Source organism: Hoplias malabaricus, chromosome 3 (genome assembly GCF_029633855.1).
Source record: "Hoplias malabaricus isolate fHopMal1 chromosome 3, fHopMal1.hap1, whole genome shotgun sequence".
Lineage (NCBI taxonomy): Eukaryota > Metazoa > Chordata > Actinopteri > Characiformes > Erythrinidae > Hoplias > Hoplias malabaricus.
The window spans coordinates 40,877,840-40,897,509 of NC_089802.1; the positions used below are offsets into that span (position 1 = coordinate 40,877,840).

The 19,670-nt window shown below is 41.4% G+C and overlaps 1 protein-coding gene across 1 annotated transcript in view; it reads left to right on the top strand.

Moving 5' to 3' along the window:
* cntn3b (contactin 3b) overlaps positions 1 to 19,670 on the top strand; it is a 122,851-nt gene that overhangs the window by 80,276 nt on the left and 22,905 nt on the right. The window contains exons 12-17 of the mRNA XM_066663425.1: positions 1,192 to 1,319; positions 3,799 to 3,974; positions 11,910 to 12,027; positions 13,686 to 13,844; positions 14,200 to 14,349; positions 18,037 to 18,107. Of these exons, the coding sequence (XP_066519522.1) occupies positions 1,192 to 1,319; positions 3,799 to 3,974; positions 11,910 to 12,027; positions 13,686 to 13,844; positions 14,200 to 14,349; positions 18,037 to 18,107 (802 nt within the window). The remainder of the gene's footprint in view (positions 1 to 1,191; positions 1,320 to 3,798; positions 3,975 to 11,909; positions 12,028 to 13,685; positions 13,845 to 14,199; positions 14,350 to 18,036; positions 18,108 to 19,670) is intronic.

Below are 19,670 nucleotides of genomic sequence, written 5' to 3' on the forward strand. Positions count from 1 at the left end.
CACTCCTCAATCACTAGATTTCTGATTCCCACATATGAAAAATATATATAATATATAGGTATTCCTATAATATATAATATATATATATAGTATAGGAATACCTAAGTTTTTAAAAATGAATGAATCCATGTGGACGGGCCTAAGAGAAACCTTAGCTTGCTCAGGCACCCTCCCTGAGTATGTGATATCACCAGTTTTGGCTCCACCTGCCTGTTTTTCTTTTCTTTTTTTTGGCATATTTCAGTTAGTTTAATGCTATTTCTGTGGAGAACAGGAATGGTACATTTGGCAGATCTAAAACGCCAGCATGTTTAAAGTGGAACAGAAGATTCCAGTAAGACAGTCACTGCTTTTTAATGAGATTTAAAAAATAAACTTAAAATATTTCAAAATACCAATTCACAGAACTGATATAAGAACTGAATCACTGCTATAATTAACATCAGCATTTACCTACTTTGACATTGCTGCTGCTTTATCCTTAACACACACCAGGCTATGAGTCTGTACCATGAAGACTAATGGGGTCCCCTCTGTAATCCCGCGTCCGATAGGCTGAACAGGCTGTGGAGTAAATAGAGATGGATTAACAGATACTCTACTTCACACTCACTTTAAAACAGAGGAAAACAACTATATAGTCTTTCTTATCAGAATAATATATAACATTTGAGTTCTGAGCCTGAACCCTGTTTCATCTCAGCATTTACTCTTGGACCAGTCATCCAGTGCATTCTGGCCCATTTCCACCCTGGCTCCACCCCAACATGCTGAGAGTATAAAGAGTGGTTTGTTAATAAGATACAAGGCTAATCAAATAAGATACAAAGTAAGTCTGAACCAAGCTCATTTTGTATTTATCTTAAAGAGTTGTTAAAATAGCTGCTTTTTAACTTCTAGATGTTTAAGAAAGATCTTGTTTCTTTGGTCTGTACATAATGATTCAATTTTATTCAAAATCAAGAGTTCTTAATGTTTTCAAATTAAGATGAAAAATGAAGATACAGTGTTTTGGTGTGGAATAGACTGTATGTGGTAAAAGAGACTTAAGAGAAAACTATCAAACGTGAGAAGAGTGTAGGGTACCGGCTCTTGAAAGAAAAATAATTGTGTTCAAACTTTTGCCTGCTGCTGTATTTAGGCTGGTGTTCAGGAGAGAGTTGTGTAGTTGATTCTATTTGACTCCTCCAGGTTTTCTCTCTTTCCTAATGGAACGCTGAAGATTTCCAATGTGACGAAAAGAGACGGAGGCACTTACACTTGTATCGCCAAGAATCAGTTCGGCAGCGCGAGTGCGACTGGACAACTATTGATCACCGGTCAGTCATCAGTATCACTCCCTTACTACAGCACTGTTAATATTAAGGTAGAACTACAGAGATATTAAGTAGGCATTGCAGATATTTTAATGTAGAACTACAGAGATATTAAGGAGGCATTATATATTAAAGTAGAACTACAAAGATCTTAAGGAGGCATTGCAGATATATTAATATAGAACTACAGTGATATTATAGAGGCATTACAGATATTTTAAGGTAGAACTACAGAGATATTAATTAGGCATTATAGGTACATTAAGGACACACTATATTAATGAGAACTATATATATATATTAATAAGGAGCTGCAGAGAATGTGAGGAAATCTCTTTCTTGTTTGGAGTTTAAGTTTCCGCTGTTGTTGTTAATCTCATGGCGCCAAACAGCTCCGGTATCCATTTTAATGCATGCACGGACATGGTGGGCTCTCTCTTTTGAAGTAGTCCGAGCCTGTGTTTATTTTTCTGTGTAACACTCAGTAGAAGTGTGAGTGTTGATGATAAGGGATGGCCTACATTTCACATACTTCTATTGAATCAGAAATTGTTGCCACACACATTTAAACAGTAACAGCTTCTACTCTCCTGGGATGACTTTGCACTAGTAAGTGGAAGATTGCTGTGCAGATTTTATTGCATTTAAGAATGTAAAGAGTAATGAGGTCACGTACCGACACTGGTGATTGGTTCAGTACAGAGAACACAGTTCCACTGTTCTTCAGGCAATTACATATTGGATCCTATCACTCATGCCTAATGAAGGACAGTCATTTTAGGATGGAATGATAAAACAGAAAACTGAGGGATGCAAAATTTCATCCAACAACGTGATTTTTAAAACCCATTCATTCTCAATGTACTGCATTGTGATTAATCTCCAATTTTCACATGTTCTAAACACACAGACTCCTCTGAGAAATGTCCTGTCTTTAAAGCCACAACTCCTCACTCAGGTTTATGAGGCAACTCAGTAAAATTCCTATACATTCCTCTGTCCTCCCTACATCCTCATCTTTGGCTAATAGTGCTGTAATCACACTGTTTAATGTCAGAGAAGATTAGTTTGCCTATTACCAACCACTCTTAACTGTTATATTGCTGTTTTCTCATTAAAGCATGTGATGGATCTACATTCCTTTCGGTTTCTGTTTCCCCGTTAAGTAGGATGTCTGTTTAATTGGTGCATTTGTTGTGTTAAAATAAGGAGAAAGTCTGTCTGTGTGTGTGTGTGTGTTTGTTTGTGTGTGTGTGTGTGTGTGTGTGTGAGAGAGAGAGAGAGAGAGAGAGAGAGAGTCCTCTATCTTATTTATTTATTTATTTTTGTCATTAGCTTTTTTGGTTTGCGCCAGGAGCTGACCCCTTTAATCTGGTGTAATTTAATTAGACTGACCTTTCCCTCAGAAGACGTCCACACACCACTGCATCCCCCTCATTCAGCTCCATGCACCCCCCAACCCCATCCCCCTGATTAATTCCCACTTAACAGTCCTTTTCTCTCACTGACAGTGGCTGCAGCTTACAGCAGACGCTTAACCTTTTCACAAGTGTACAGTGGTTCACGTTTTAGAAATTCAGCCTCTACTGCAGCTTTGCCAGATTTAGGCGCCTCTTGATTTGCTGTTGCCGTTGGTCTCCACTGGATTGGGCACCATAGAGTGAAAGTTGGCCTCATCCCCCCATTCCTTCTCTTTTCAAACTTTCCATTCCTCCTTTTGATAGAACATTTGCTTCATTCCAATTCATTGGCACCGAGGATAAATCACTTCACAGGGCTTTAAAACTGTCATTTCACTTTCAGAGCGACTGTGTATCTACATCCACTTTCAGTGGCCTTCACCAATGAACCAAAGCATTTAGATGAATATCACTGACAAACTTACTGACAATGTAAGTCCATGGAAAACAGATAATATTCCAGATTATTCTGTTCCTTTATGAAATGTTTCCTTTCTGTAAAGAGCAACTGGTGAAATTAATTATGGTATAAATGGAGATACTAGGTTTTGTGTTCGCATCAAGGATATAATTACTCAAAAACCAATAATGAAATGAATGAAGAATAAATTAAATGAAATGAATGAAAATGAAATGACTGAATGGTTAATAGTGTGTAATGAAGGTTTTTGTATTGTAAGTTGTAGTTTGAGGAAAGATAGATAGATACTTTATTGATCCCAGAGGGAAATTCAAGATGGAAATATTTAAAAATAAAAGATATTTGTACAGTAAATTTTAGTGTAGTAGTGTGGGAGGTAGTTGTACAGTAAGTTGTAGTCCACGAGAGAGCTGTATAGTAAGTTGTAGTGTATGAGGATATTGCACAGTAAGTCGTAGTTTGGGAAATATTCATATAGTAACTTGTAATTTGGGGGGCAGCTGTACAGAAAGTCATAGTTAGTAGGACCATAAGTGGAATCTTACCCTGTGTTGTTCTGAGCTGAATCAAACTGATAGTTCTGTGTGGTTGTTGTGTCCAGAGCCCACCAGGATCATGCAGGGTCCAAGCAATCTGGAGATCATTGTGGGGGAGAGCATCGTGCTGCCCTGCCAGGTGGCCCTGGACCCAGCCTTGGGTGTGACCTTCTCCTGGGCCTTCAATGGCCAGCTCGTCGACTTCCAGCAGGACTCTGATCACTTCGAGAGGGTTGGGGGGGTAAGTGAGGCATTGTATTGGTTTTTGCCAGACCGAGCCATGTTGTTTCACCCTGTGTCCAGATACTCCACCTTGTTCGAAATGTCAGGGGCACAAGTGACCTCCTGTACTGGTTTCAGTTGTATTACATCCACTCTATCATCTGGAACCATTAGCAAGCTAAGGTCGCCTGACCTCATGAAGGAGCCTAGTCACCCGTACTTCTGATAAATTATTGTCTTTGTTTCTGTGCAGTTTTGACATCAAAGTTAATTTCACTGAGAGAAACCATGAGTGAATAATGGTTCCTGCGTCCTTGATTAGTCATGTTTAAGCAGTGCATGGTGAACTGTGTGGATATCGAGTCTTGCTCGTCTCCCAGATGATTTTTTATGGTTGGGAAGCTCTGTTTGTTTCCATCTCTTCTGCCAATATTAGTTTATCGAGGACTGTAATTGCCTAAAAGCTGCAAATCGGAGATCAAAACAAACATTGGGTTCCAGGCTTTTTCCAGCCTCCTCTCCATTCCGTGGCCCTTGGGATGTCAGTTCTGCTATCGCTTCAGCTCTGATGCTCCTGATTCTGTCGTTTATACCTTCTAGCAATTATTTATTAAAGCTCTGGTTGTTTTTTTATGTATTTTTTAACACATTCCCCTCAATAGGGGTGTTCTAACAAGGCTCTGAAAATCTCTGATATTTTTCCTTTTTTATTTTGTTTATTTCTAGTGTTTTCTAGTATTTTGTTGACCTTGTGACACCAGGTTACACTGTAAAGTGTTTTTAGGTTTCTCTACAGTGAACTATTTCTCATCTAACCATTCTGAACGTTATAGCGCTTTCAAAGCCTAAACTATGTGGAAATATTGAAATATCATTGGAATTCAACTTTAACATTCACTCAGTTTGACACGGCCAGACGCCTTCACGTTTAAGAGCCTTGTTATTTCATACATGGCGTTACTGAAAAAGCTGATTTCCATTCACTGGTTCTGGGTCACTACGTATATGACCTACATTGACAGGGAACGAATCAGAGAACACTATGTGTGTTACAGTGGAAGTGAAAAGGGGCTGCATCAATTAAAACCATGCGTGTTTTTTCCCTCTGTTTTTCTTCCTCCCAACATCTCATTTTTGCACCTCAAGGGGGAACATTCCTTATCGTCAGTCTTTGCTGTAATTGAATTTGCATACCTATTTATGTAGCCAGAGCCCTGAAATAATTTCATAATGAGCTTGCTGGCATGAACCAAGGGCAAGGCTGGCACAAGTCAAACCATGATTTGAAATCCTGCCTTGAGTTGCCAGATAAGACACTGGGCTATTGTCAAATGCATTCCCCTTGTTTTTCACCATGTAGGACTCAGTCATTTGTTCTCTGCTTGTCTCTGGCAAATTATTGAAACAAGGGAATAGAAACCAATGTCAGAAGAAAGTGAATATTTACCCAAGGTCCGAGCAAAAGTTATGAATTCCCAATTATGAACACCAACGGAATTCAGGACACAGTGTTGGGATTCACATGGAAGAAATGGTCCAACTGGGACAACTCATTAATATGAGCTAGCGGGGGGCAAAGCACAGCAAGTAGCAAATGATATTTGTGTTGTTTATGGAAAAATGTAAAAATTATAATAAAGTGCAACCCACATGAGATGAAGAATCAAGCTTTGTATTCCCAATTTATGCATTTTTAAAGTTAACCCAGGATGTCTGTGGACAAATGAATGAGAGTGCAACTGAGTGGTTAATAGAAGAATATACATTTGGCAGAGATTGTGCTGATACCCTGAATGATCACTGGATTAGGAACACATGGCAGGTGTCATATGATCACAGCTAAAGCACATCACAATCTGCTTTTATATAAATTCCACTGCACAGCATAAGGCAACATTTAGCAGTTATGGGTAAATGACTTGATCGACTTTGACCGTGGATAGATAGTTGGAGCCTGAAGTTGTCGTGCCAGTGTTTCAGCAACAGCTGTGAAGTTTGTGAGAAGTTCTTGTACCATGGTTTCTTGGTTGTACCAATATTGAAGGACCATCAACCAACATTAAGCTAAAGGTCACGACCAGCCTCATGTGTTTTATCTGATACATGTCGTACATCGGGATTGGTATTATGCAACAAAGTAAAGCATCAATAGACCTTGGTCACATGGAACACGGTGGTTGGAAGTCACGAGTCCTGTATCCTGTTGATTCACGCTAATGCAAGTGTCTAGATCTGGTGGAAATTTAAATAAGCTGCATCTTCAGGTTGCAACCTAAGGGTGATACAGACTGCTGGTGGTGTTATAGTAAAGGGGGAATATTCTTCGGTTTGTCAACAGGACAATGCTGGAATGATTGAAGGAGCATGAAAATGAATTCTCCACATTGCCTTGGCCCCCAAAACCACCTGACTGCAACCCCATGAATTTGTTTGGAAAATGCTGGAACAGGCTGTACAATGCCCTCCCACTCACCTGTAAATTGTCCACCAAATAATGGTGCTGCTGCAGTGGGAATGTGTCGAGTTGTGTATGGCGGATGTGTGCCACTTGCGGAGTCTTTTCCCTGACGTCTGTGTGCTCTAATTAATGCAAAATTTGGACCAACCCATTATTGGCCATTTGTTCCTAATCCAGTGATCTATCAGTGTATACAACCCAAGGTGTGGATTCACAAAGTCAATCTGTGATTCTGTCTCAGTTGAATGACTTTACAGATTTCACCCCTGTGATATTACACTGTTGCTGTGAATACTTGATTGCATTCAACCCCAAGGTCTCAATATCAATGCTCAACTAAATCAACAAAACAATTCCAGTGGCATTAGATGGAGCTCCACAGCTCAGTGCTCGGGCCTTTGCAGTTCTTTATCCCACGCTTTGCACTGGGAATGCTAACATTAGCTGTGTGGCTGCATCCTACATCTCTGTTTACCTTAAGTTTTATCTGAAAATAGTGGACCTCAATATTTATATATATATATATATATATATATATATATATATATATATATATATATATATATATATATATATATTTTTTTTTTTTTTTTTTTTTTTTTTTTTTTTCTGAATGCTGAATGTAGTCAAATCCACACCGCAATGATCTTTACAGAATTATAAATCCTTTCAAGAAGATAGGATAAATCTGTCTGTTTCTGCAGCAAAATGAGGACAAACTCTTCATCTAAACCTTTCATTTCAGAATAAACACTAGTTATTATAAGATTGTCATTGTTTTTAACCCTCCCCTCCAATAATACAAGGTCACTCCCCTCTCTACTGATGACAGCAACATATCCCGACTCTAGATGTAATGAGAGGCTGCTTTTTCATGGCCTCCCCTTTGTGGAGATTACTGCTAGCCACCTTTGCTACTTGGGATGAATACATTAGCATAATTAAACAGCACCCGGCCTCCCCACACGACTGTCAGATCTGGTGTTTCTGTCACTGTGGTTTTCTCCCTGCCAGCTGGTGGACGTCCTCTGAGACGGATGCCTTTTGTCTGGGACGGTGACTTGTCAGAGCCAAGGAAGTGTCCCCTGCTTGGCAGCAGTGGTTCCAGCCCACTTCTCGACCTACGGACCAACGAAGCCTTGGTGCAGGGATGATATGTGGGCTAGGATTCGGGGTTGTCCTGAAGTAACTCGAGGAAATGTTCTGTGACTTGTGTGTTGGTAACCTAGATTGCCCTTGAGTGAATCATCGCTCCACACATTTCAGCTCAGGAAAGTGTGGAGCAGTGAGTTGACAGCGACTTCAGGGGAGCGGAATATGAGGTTTAGAGTCGTGGCCTCATATTGCATTCTTTTTTTCTCTCTTTCCTTTTGCAAGCCCACTGGACATAGTGTTACAGCAGTTCCTATTCAATTTCAGTTCAATTCAATGTTATTTATAGAGTAATTTTTATGACTGGAGATGTCTGAAAACAACTTTACAGAATTCCTGGTCCTTGCCTGAAGTGAGGGGTCATTGAGGGGACAGTGGCAGGAAACACTTCACTTTAGAACAAGAGGAAGACCCACTGAACCCAGAAAAACCATAGAAAATGCTTATGGAGGCCCATCCCACTCTGGTCTACACTGGAGCAACACAATAACACAGTATACACTGTGCAAAGAACTAGTTAAGCACAATAGCTGATGAGAAAAAAAAGCAAAAAAGAAATTAGTCTAAATGTTTTTTTTTTTTTTTATAGATGTTTGGGTTTAAGAGAATCCTTGATGTATACAGAGGCCACAAGGTATTTATATGGAATAGATTTGTAACTGACTCCCTCACTCACTCCCTCACTCACTCATGTTTTGCAGGCTAAAAATATTTCGAAAGTGGGAGCTGTTAGTGCCAAAGTAGATTCCTAAGAGTGGGGATTTGCATCAGTATCATTGTGAGACTTTGTTGTTTGGCTATGACGTTTAAACACTTCTTAAGTCGTAAGTCTTAACTGCAAGCGACACATTATTATTAGTAATATCAGTGTCAGGGCACATGTGCTGTCATGTTGGGATCTTTTTATTATAAATTACTTTTATATGTTCCATGAATTGTAGTTCATATGAGCTTTGTATGCCATAAATTAACCAGTATATGCTCTGTAGAATTGAACCCCTCAGAGGTAGCCATGTTGAAATTACAGTAAGTATAAAGTCTCTGATACATGCAGGTGTCAGTATGATGGCTGTTTTATGATGTGAAGAAGGATCAAAAGGATAACCTTTGGAATCTTCATTTTATTTGCAGTTAATGACTAACTAGAAGCTAAATGTCTGAGGACCTATGAATGACTTATGATCTATCAGAGATGCACTACCAATAATTCAAACCATTTTTCAAAGGAAGACCACTGATCTGATTGCAAAACCCCTGAACTTTGAAAGGGACACCTCTGGCCAGGGAAACTCTGACCTGGACAAACAGGGGTCCCAAGTGATGGAGTGCCTCACACCTGGCAAAACCCAAATACACAATCTCAAGAAACAACCATTAACTCGCCAGAGTCTGAGTCTGTCCACTTTTGCAGATGAATGCTCTACCAACTGAGCACACTCTGTTCACATGCCACCTCATGTTCAGGCTCCGTAGGGTGAGAGGCACTTCCAGTCTTAAGGGCAAGGCCTCCCACTCCACCTTTGGAGTTTCTCTCACCAGAGGAATCCCTTTCAAGAGAGTTCCTGGGAGCAGACCAGAGGTCCCCCTGTGACACTTTTAACATTTATAGACACTTATTTACTCTGAAATAAAGCATATTACTTTGGATTTCTTTTTAACTTTCTTGCTGCAATAATATCTTCTTTTTATCTGGGAAGGATTTACACTCTTGCTTTTACACTCTTCATTGCATTCAGCCCTAAAATAATCACATTATCACTGGCACTCCAAATCTTCCCAGTAGCTCCAAAATATATCAAAACCCATAAAATGTTTTCTCTACAAAAGGTTTAAGACAACTACTCATTTGTTCAGACATGGCTGAATTCCATATGCATTATCTCTGTGATATATGCGTGTGTTTCCTTGTTTGATTCTTCTCTTAAATTGAGATGTTTGTTTTGCTGTTTCACAGAAGAGGTGGACTATAATGTCAATATCAGTCAGACTGTGTTGAAGCTGTCGATTTTATCTGTATTCCTGTGAAATCAGCAGCTGTTTTTACATTTCATGCTGCTGTGATGAAAGATGCTTTCAGATAATGACATCTACCGACTTGTGCCTCCCTTGTACTAAGAGTTTATTATTCCCAATGGAGTTGGCACTCACTCTTTATTTATTTATTTAGAACAATATTAGCTCTTGTTATGTGCATCTCACTGCTTCACCCCTCCCCCTCCTGCTTATGTAATTACAGAATAATTAGTGTCATGCCAATTAGCCAGAATGTGTTTGTTTTAGCAGGCTGTTGTGTGTGTCTGGGAGAGCTGGATAGGAGCTTAGCCTGGGGGCTAGTCATCGCCAAGGTCTGTTTTTTCCCGCTGGGGATGGCAGACCGCTTTAACCAGGGATTGTTGGTATCTCTGAGGACACGGAGACCTGAAGACCTTGATGAGATTTGAACAGTTCTGGTCACATGTCACAATTCCTTTTCATTCTCCACTGTCAGAGCATTGTTCACAAGGTCAAAGATAGACCCTCGGACCATGTGACTGACAAGATGCCTTTGGTTGACGTATCAGTTTGCCTAAAATTGAGAGGTACACCCTTTTCCTCTAAATGTAGCTAAGGAGGTGAGACAGGTTTTGGGTCTTGGTTTGCTTTTGTACCAGAGCTACAAGGCTGGGCTCTCTATCAAGTACAAGTGACAATGTTTTGAAAAATAGACAAAACGATTAACAAAAGCAGTCTTCAAGATGAGATTTCAGTCTTCAACGCTGTTAGTTGGGGGCTCCCAGGGGGCCCAGTGGCCTAACACTGCATTCACACAGGGAGCTCCATGCAGAGACAAAACAGCCAGATGTCCTTAATTTTCAAAGGCAATTTCCAGTGACACGAGGCAGTATGAACACTGGCAGCATGAAGTTGGCAGAAAATAAAATTAATTTTATGCAAATTAGGAGCAAATCGATTCAGCAGTTACCAATGGGAATCGAGCAGGGTGCTACATGCTTTATCTTCGCTACTGAGGCATAGCACTTGTCTTCAGTGAAACCATGGCAACCAAAGATCAGCTCCAGTTCAGAAATGCTCACAGTCCAAACACACATGCTAGTGGATGGACTGGCTATATGTCCACAGGTGTGACTGTCCACAGGTGTGAGTGTGTGAGTGACTGGATGAGTGTGTGAAACTGTCCGCAGGTGTGAGTATGTGAGTGACTGGGTGAGTGTTTGAAACTGTCCACATATGTGAGTGACTGGGTGAGTGTGTGAGTGTGTGAAACTGTCCACAGGTGTGAATGTGTGAGTGACTGGGTGAGTGTGTGTGAAACAGTCCACAGGTGTGAGTGTGTGAGTGACTGGGTGAGTGTGTGAAACAGTCCACAGGTGTGTATGTTAGTGACTGGGTGAGTGTGTGAAACAGTCCACAGGTGTGAGTGACTGGGTGAGTGTGTGAGTGACTCGGTGAGTGTGTGAAACTGTCCACAGGTATGAGTTTGTGAGTGACTGGGTGAGTGTGTGAAACTATCCACAGGTGTGAGTGTGTGAGCGACTGGGTGAGTGTGTGAAACTGTCCACAGGTGTGAGTGACTGGGTGAGTGTGTGAAACTGTCCACAGGTGTGAATGTGTGAGTGACTGGGTGAGTGTGTGAAACTGTCCACAGGTGTGAATGTGTGAGTGACTGGGTGAGTGTGTGAAACTGTCCATAGGTGTGAATGTGTGAGTGACTGGGTGAGTGTGTGAAACTATCCGCAGGTGTGAGTGTGTGAGTGACTGGGTGAGTGTGTGAAACTGGCCACAGGTGTGAGTGTGTGAGTGACTGGGTGAGTGTGTCAGTGACTGGGTGAGTGTGTGAAACTGTCCACAGGTGTGAATGTGTGAGTGACTGGGTGAGTGTGTGAAACTGTCCACAGGTGTGAGTGAGTGACTAACTGTGTGATGCCCTGTGATGGACAAACACATTGTCCAGAGTATGCTTTAGCACTTGCCCAGTAATTCTGGGTAGACTCTAGATTAGATCGAATACAACCATAATCAGAAGAATGAATGAATGAATGAATGAATGAACAAACTAAGAAACAATTGAATGAATGAAAGCAGTTATAAAATATATAAGGCAAATGTTATTAAAATAATAAAAATTAAAAAAATAAAAATTATTTTCAAAGTTAAAACCATGATGTGAATCTATCTATGCTCTGGATAGAAGTCTCAGAGTTGCTTTAAATTCCATTAGGCATCAGAGTGCTACACACTTATCCATAGATGCTCTGGTCAAGTTGCAGATGAGTAATGAATCATGATGTTAGAGATTGTAATGAACTATGCTGTTTTTGTTTTTTTACTCTGTATTTCCCACAGAGGAACTCTGGAGATCTGATGATCCGAAACATCCAGCTTCACCACGGAGGGAAGTATGTCTGTATCATCGACACGGAAGTGGAGAACTTGTCCGTGGACGCAGTCTTGATTGTGAAAGGTGGGAAAGCTGCATTGCTTGTGATATATCAATTTCTAATGTCAATTTATTTTCACATTAACACATACCATCACTTTTTTAAGCCTAAGAATTATACTAGGTGACTAGGTGTATGTAAATGAGCTCTGTTCTGATTGGAAACCCTGGATTGACACCCTTTTATAATGTCAATATGAGTGGGTGGGGCTACATTGCTGTGAGGTGGGTAGAACGAGTGAATGTAAATGCTGAGATTTTTGTGACATCACTGAAACTATACATTCAGAAGGAACTGTTGTTAGCAGCTTACTGTCCATGCATGGACTTGGTATGTTTTGAGGCATTAGCGAGGTTCATGTACTACATTAAAATGATATATTTTCCATGACAGTAAACACAAATAGAGTTAGACTGTTGTTGTTATACACTTGAATACAGGATTGTCACACTAGTGTCACACATAAGATACTCTTTTTTGCACCTTGTTAGTGTCAGCTGTGTGAAGACTGACTCACGTACACACACACACACACTCACAAATGTAAGTAGTGTTAGACATGTAGTGCTACACATATATAAAATGTCACACACTATAGAAAGTGTCAGTGCCTGTGAATATTTTAGTAAAGGCCCGTTTTGCCGTGTTGACAGGAATAAACGTGTCACTGGAGCTGTTTTCCACTGTACATCACCAGAGCTGCTTTTTTTTTCTAAAGATTCACATTGGTATTCATGCCCATTACACATTATGATAGTCGTCCCAGGTGTTTAAGAGTGGGGCTGTTTGTCATGGAGAGTGTCTTTAATTGGCTCATTTACACATCAGCTGAGCAGCACACTGTCCCAGAATGCAGCACAGTCTGAGAACAGGGGAAAAAAATCCAACTGGCGCAGAACTAAGATATCTAGAGCAGAAAAGCCCATCATTTAACAGCGAGCGCTGAGGAATCCACACACATTTACATTCACAGGGAGAGCCTCTCTCATTTCTGCCCCTCAATCATGAGAATAAGCTCCAGGTGAGGTTCAGATAAGCTGATGCCAGTTCTGATTGATTGGAATATTTATAGACTCTGATCAGGCCTCATCTGAATTGTGTGTGTGTGTGTGTGTGTGTGTGTGTGTGCAAAATAAGCCTTCAATTTGTAGATAAAATGAGAGAAAAACAAGCCATAGCCAGCAAAAGCAGTCAGAATAGTGGCACATAAGCTGTATGTTTAATTTTCTAAAACCATTAGCATCTAATTAGCAGCATTTAAGCTTTGCTTAGTACTTTTTTTTTTTTTTTTTTTTTTTTTTTTTTTTTTTTTAACAGTCCCACGTTCTAGGGATTAACCGAGTAAATGTTGTACAAACTCCAAATAAAGAACTAGATCATAATTTGGGATTATACCATGAAAGGCAGCCATGGCCTTAAGAGGTGAGAAGTAGCCTCAGGGCCCAAATGTCATCTGTTCAGTCCCCAGGATCGACAGGAAAATCAGGAACAGCACATTGACCTCCCTCAACGTCCATGGTTGAATGCTAAATTGTTCTTGAGCAACACATCTAACCCCCAACTGCTCCCCAGGACACTGAGGACATTGATGGTTTTATAACATGACGAAGAATCAATGGAGAAAAATGACTCCGTGTATCCCACTGTATTAACATGTAGGTGTGTGTGTGTGTGTACATAGGTCCACCAGGACCCCCAGACACGGTGCTGGTGGAGGAAGTTACAGACAGCACGGCACAGCTGTCCTGGAGCCCTGGCCGAGACAATGGCAGCCCCATCACAGGCTACAGCGTCCAGGCCAGGACGCCCTTCACTGTGGGCTGGCAGGCACTGGACACAGGTAAGACATTACCATTCAGAGACACAGGTTGTTCTTCAAAGCCAAGGAAGGATAGGTCCTTATCAGGCTGTCCACTGGAGGAGCCAACAGGTCTATTAAGTGAAATGGTCAAACCAGGCAGTGTTGTGACATTTGTGTCGGATAAGTTGGATACTAGCCAACTCTCTCCACACCAAAGCATTCGGAGTGAACTTTGTCTTAGAGCTATGACATAACGGCTGAGGGATGCACGGCGTCTGGGCTGCAGCCTTGGCTTTGGGACACAATACTCTTTAGAGGCTGTTCTTTAGAGGGGTGGGGAGTGACTGAACACATGTCATCTCCATATTTTCCCACATTCCTTTTTTCTGTCCAGTTCCTGAGATGATCAACGGCAACACTCTGACGGCCACAGTGGTGGACCTGAACGCCTGGGTGGAGTATGAGTTCAGGGTGGTGGCCAGTAACAGTGTGGGGATGGGGGAGCCCAGCCCACCCTCTGCAAAGACCAGGACAGAAGACGCAAGTGAGTGTTACATATATGTGTGTGTGTGTGTGTGTGTGTGTGTGTGTGTGTATGTACTGTATATATTTATGAGAGAGAAAGCTATATGTGTGGGAGAAAGGTGAGACGGAGAGAGATGCATATGGAATTATGCATGATTTCCACATTCTCTCTCTCTCTCTCTCTCTCTCTCTCTCTCTCTCTCTCTCTCTCACACTGAATCCCATTTTCTCTCATTTATTTAAAGGTGCTAAATATACTTAAACATGTAATATGTTGTTTTACTGTTGATTATGTTGATTACGTTTCCACCATTTTATGTTGTATGCCATTGTGTTGGTTATTCCCTCCGTGTGTCTGAGAGTCAGTGTCGTTTCAGCACCTGTTCCTTTAAATGATAACGAGCTGCTAATTGTTCACCCGACCCCGAGCGCACAGCAGTGAGGAGCGGGGAGCAGAAGCTCTGTTTTTTTAGCTGTTTTTGCTCAGTTATCTTTCTTCTCAGTTCTTTTTTTCTCATTTCCTACTCTGTGCTCTTATTTCTCTATGCTTGCTGTGTCTGTTTTGCTGAATTTAACCTCGTCTTTGCGCTCGCACATAAACACGGGTCCAACGCTGTGATTGGAGAGGCTCAGACGAGGGGGCTGGACCATCCTGAACTGTCTGCACTTGACGTCAGAATTGAGGGAGCATCAAAATGGCTTGTTTCCCATGTTTTCTAACTGCGGCTCACAAAATATTCTGACAGGGTGGATTTGTTTCTCAGTGTGTGAGCTGGTGGCCAACATGTCCTCAAAATCATGTGCATGCACTGAAGAAGTAATTATTTTTTACATCCGCTTTAAGACCACTGTCTCCTCTGTTATCTGCGTCAGATCAGACCACGGTTGGCTGCAGTAACGACTGTCAGTATGTAGCTACACAGGTGACTTGGATTTCAGATGTGGAAATCAGAGAGATGGAAGCGCACAATGTAGCCGCACAATCGGTCACTCAAGTTGTTAATTCTTCAGAATCCTTGTCTCATGTCAGACAAACTCACTGACGCAGGAGACTGCCATCATTGCCAAATTAATGTGCTTTGGGCTTCACTGTGTAGCAAGAGGTGTGGTGTCTTACGCAATGTACCATCTGCAAAACGTAGTCCTCAAGACCTTTGTTGGCTTGCCAAGTTTACGAGGCACCTGGGCTCTGTGGTGAGTGATACAAAAGACAAGATGATATCTCACTCTTTGGGCCGCCTGAGAGTCCAGACTGAGACACATCTGTAAAAATTCAGTTGGAATTACACTTCAAATCACCACTAAATATGGTTTGGATCTGATTTGTGAAGAATATGTGTTCTTTTGCTGTCCAGACTATCAAAAATCAATCTGGATACAATCTAGATTTGCCAAACATTGGATTTTGGCTGGCAGTCTGAACATGATCTTAAAAAGGCTTCAGGAGGCACCAGGTGTACTTTTCTAATATAATCATTTTTTTATTATTATCAATTTCTGAAATGTGGGCTTTTAAACTTATAGATTGAATACAAAAATAGTATTGAAAATGGATTCATACATAGGTATTATCATATTTGTAGCCTTTTCAAAAGCAGCTCAAACTAAATTACAGGCAACTGAGCATTGTGGGAAAATGCTTATCCTGTTTCATCTCCTGAGCGAGGCGGTGAACCTGTGTCCTCGTTCTCTTTAATGGAAAGAGTTCATAGCCCTGTGCTATTATTGTCTGTTTTGAAAAGAGCAAAGGATATATTTTTGGACTTGAAGACATTTTGCCCACTTGGTGTTTTTATTTCTAAGCGTATTACACAGAAGGATTGTAAATTGTGTATGCAAATGACGTCTGAATTTAAGAAAGCTTTTAGATCTGTTTAGATTCAGGATATTAAATGGTACAGTATGTAAAGTCCCACCTCCCCCTACCTCCACACACACACACACACACAAACAGAAGTTGATGCAACAGATTAAACATGATGGATCATTTCCCCCAGAGTTGTGAACATAAAATGCTGGGCTCTGCCTCCCTCCATCAGAGGAGAACACACTGCTCTTCACACACCCACATTTCCCAAGACAAACCTTTACTCACGCACGTGGAGCGTTTGACAATTCAATCTCACCGTCGTTGTTCCGAGTGTCATCCGTGAGAATGGAAGCAGGTTTGGACCGTCTTGAAGCCTGCACTCATCTCTCTCCGCTCATTTGATTTTCCCTTTTTTCACTCAGGGCTGGAAAAATGGAGCTGTAAATCTCCCTCATCGCATTGCACTAGGGCCCGAGACCCCACTAATACACATTTTCACACTTTCAAAGTCAGCAAACATCTATATAGCAAGCCCACAATGGCAAATCTTTAAGACCTTAATGGTACTACTAATAAGTATTGAATAGGTCATTACAGAAAGGATCCAGAGTACAGGAGAATGATACAGAAAGGATGTGGAGTACAGGAGAATGATGCAGAAAGGATTTAGAGTACAGGTGAATGATACAGAAAGGATTCAGAGTACAGGAGAATGATACAGAAAGGATGTGGAGTACAGGAGAATGATACAGAAAGGATGTGGAGTACAGGAGAATGATACAGAAAGGATCCAGAGTACAGGAGAATGATACAGAAAGGATGTGGAGTACAGGAGAATGATACAGAAAGGATGTGGAGTACAGGAGAATGATACAGAAAGGATTCAGAGTACAGGAGAATGATACAGAAAGAATGTGGAGTACAGGAGAATGATACAGAAAGGATCCAGAGTGCAGGAGAATGATACATAAAGGATCCAGAGTACAGGAGAATGATACAGAAAGGATGCGGAGTACAGGAGAATGATACAGAAAGGATCCAGAGTACAGGAGAATGATACATAAAGGATCCAGAGTACAGGAGAATGATACAGAAAGGATGTGGAGTACAGGAGAATAATACAGAAATTATTCATCAAGGTGACTTTTATAGAGGAATGACAAAATATTATTTTTCAACAAGACAATTCTGACAGAACAGTCACTGGTGACCTCCAAGAGGAGCCTCCAGAAGCAGTTCATTGGGGTCAGGTTCTGCACAGAACCCAGAATGGGAACTACCTACTATCTCCCAAGGCACAGATGCTGCTGTGTTAAGTCCTGAGCATACTTCTCTCTAAATGAAATTTGTGAGGGCTGAGTGAACTGAGAGCACCTTTGCAAGCTTTGCAAGGTAGCATACTTTCTGCGGTTTGGTTTTGCCTGTCGCATACCCTCCTCTACTCTCCATGTTTGTGTTGTGACAGTCCTCTTTTGTACAAAGCAATGAAAAGCTTTGTCATGTGGCATTCACCCAGCTTCAGTGTCCACAACATCACGAGCGAAACCCTTCTCACAATGTATGTTGTTTGTGTTCTCCTAAATTACATCATATTGTTCGCCGAAGTCAGGCAAACATTGTCTCCGAAAGAAGTATGCTCAGACCGTTAGAGTGACCAGTGTGTTTATCTCTTATATTTTTTATTTATTAAATGTATTAAGTGGTTACTCCAGAATGTCTTGAATTCTGCAAACATTTTGTGTACTTGTATTGTGTCATTTTCATAGATGTTTGCACTCACTCATCTTGACTAATGCCTTGTATTGATGTGACATGGCAAATATCAGTGATTCTGATTCCAATTCACCTTTGGATACACATTCTGATTTGGATTCTAATTCCAATTCTGATTCACAGTTCCCGATACAGCCCCCACGGATGTAGGAGGAGGGGGTGGTACCAAGTCAGAGTTGGTGATAACGTGGGAGGTAAGTCGTTTGTCAGATTTTATCTTCCTTTCCGCCCGTCACACACTCTTACACACACTCACTCACACACCCCTTGCTCAATTGTGTGGAATTAAGTGAAGCCCATTTATTTTTATTTTTATTTTTATTATTATTATCATTATTATTATTGTTATTATTTTAGAGTGTTGCTCTTTGGGCTCTCGCATTTTTACGAGCACCATTTTGAGCTCCATTTCCTCCACTTCAAACAGGATTCATCTCAGGACCGGAAGGTTCCTTTGAAGTCTGGCTGAGGTTAAATGGCTGCAGAGGGAAAGGGAAAAGGGGGTTTTCTCAGGAGCGAGAAAAGCCCTCTGTTTCATTACTGCAGGGCATGGGGGAAAAAGGCTGGCATAATGCTTTCAGCCTGAGGGCAACTCCAAAAGAACCTTACAACCACAGGCTTAATTGCAAATATAAAACTTTTATGTGTAACACAATTACAGCACAATTATATTGGAGCTGATGGAGGAAAATGCAGACCGACATATGCCGTCTGTACACTGCAATCACTGAGAGGAAGATGGATGCCTCAAAGGCCTTTCTGCGTGAAACTGGTCACAGGGGTGAATATGTAACTGGGTGAATATGTGAAACTGTCCATAGGTGTGTGTGTGTGTGTGTGTGTGTGTGTGTGTGTGAATGATTGTGTGAGTGTGGAATTTTCAACAAATGTCAATGTTCAAGTGACTGTGTGAATGTGTGAACTTGTCCACAGGTGTGAGTGACTGGGTGAATGTGTGAAATTGTCCATTGGTGTGAATGACTGGGTGAGTATGTGAAATTGTCAACAGGTGTGAGTGACTGGGTTAGTGTGAGAAATTGTCAACAGGTGTGAGTGACTGGGTGAGTGTGAGAAATTGTCCACAGGAGTGAGCGACTGGGTGAGTGTATGAAATTGTCCACAGGTGTGAGCGACTGGGTGAGTGTTTGAAATTGTCCACAGGTGTGAGTGACTGGGTCAGTGTGTGAAATTGTCCACGGGTGTGAGTTACTGGGTGAGTGTGAGAAATTGTCCACAGGTGTGAGTGACTGGGTGAGTGTGAGAAATTGTCCACAGGAGTGAGCGACTGGGTGAGTGTATGAAATTGTCCACAGGTGTGAGTGACTGGGTCAGTGTGTGAAATTGTCCACGGGTGTGAGTTACTGGGTGAGTGTGAGAAATTGTCCACAGGTGTGAGTGACTGGGTGAGTGTGAGAAATTGTCCACAGGTGTGAGTGACTGGGTGAGTGTGTGAAATTGTCCACAGGTGTGAGTGACTGGGTTAGTGTATGAAATTGTCCACAGGTGTGAGTGACTGGGTGAGTATGTGAAATTGTCCACAGGTGTGAGTGACTGGGTGAGTGTTTGAAATTGTCCACAGGTGTGAGTGACTGGGTGAATGTGTGAAATTGTCCATTGGTGTGAATGACTGGGTGAGTATGTGAAATTGTCCACAGGTGTGAGTGACTGGGTTAGTGTGAGAAATTGTCAACAGGTGTGAGTGACTGGGTGAGTGTGAGAAATTGTCCACAGGAGTGAGCGACTGGGTGAGTGTATGA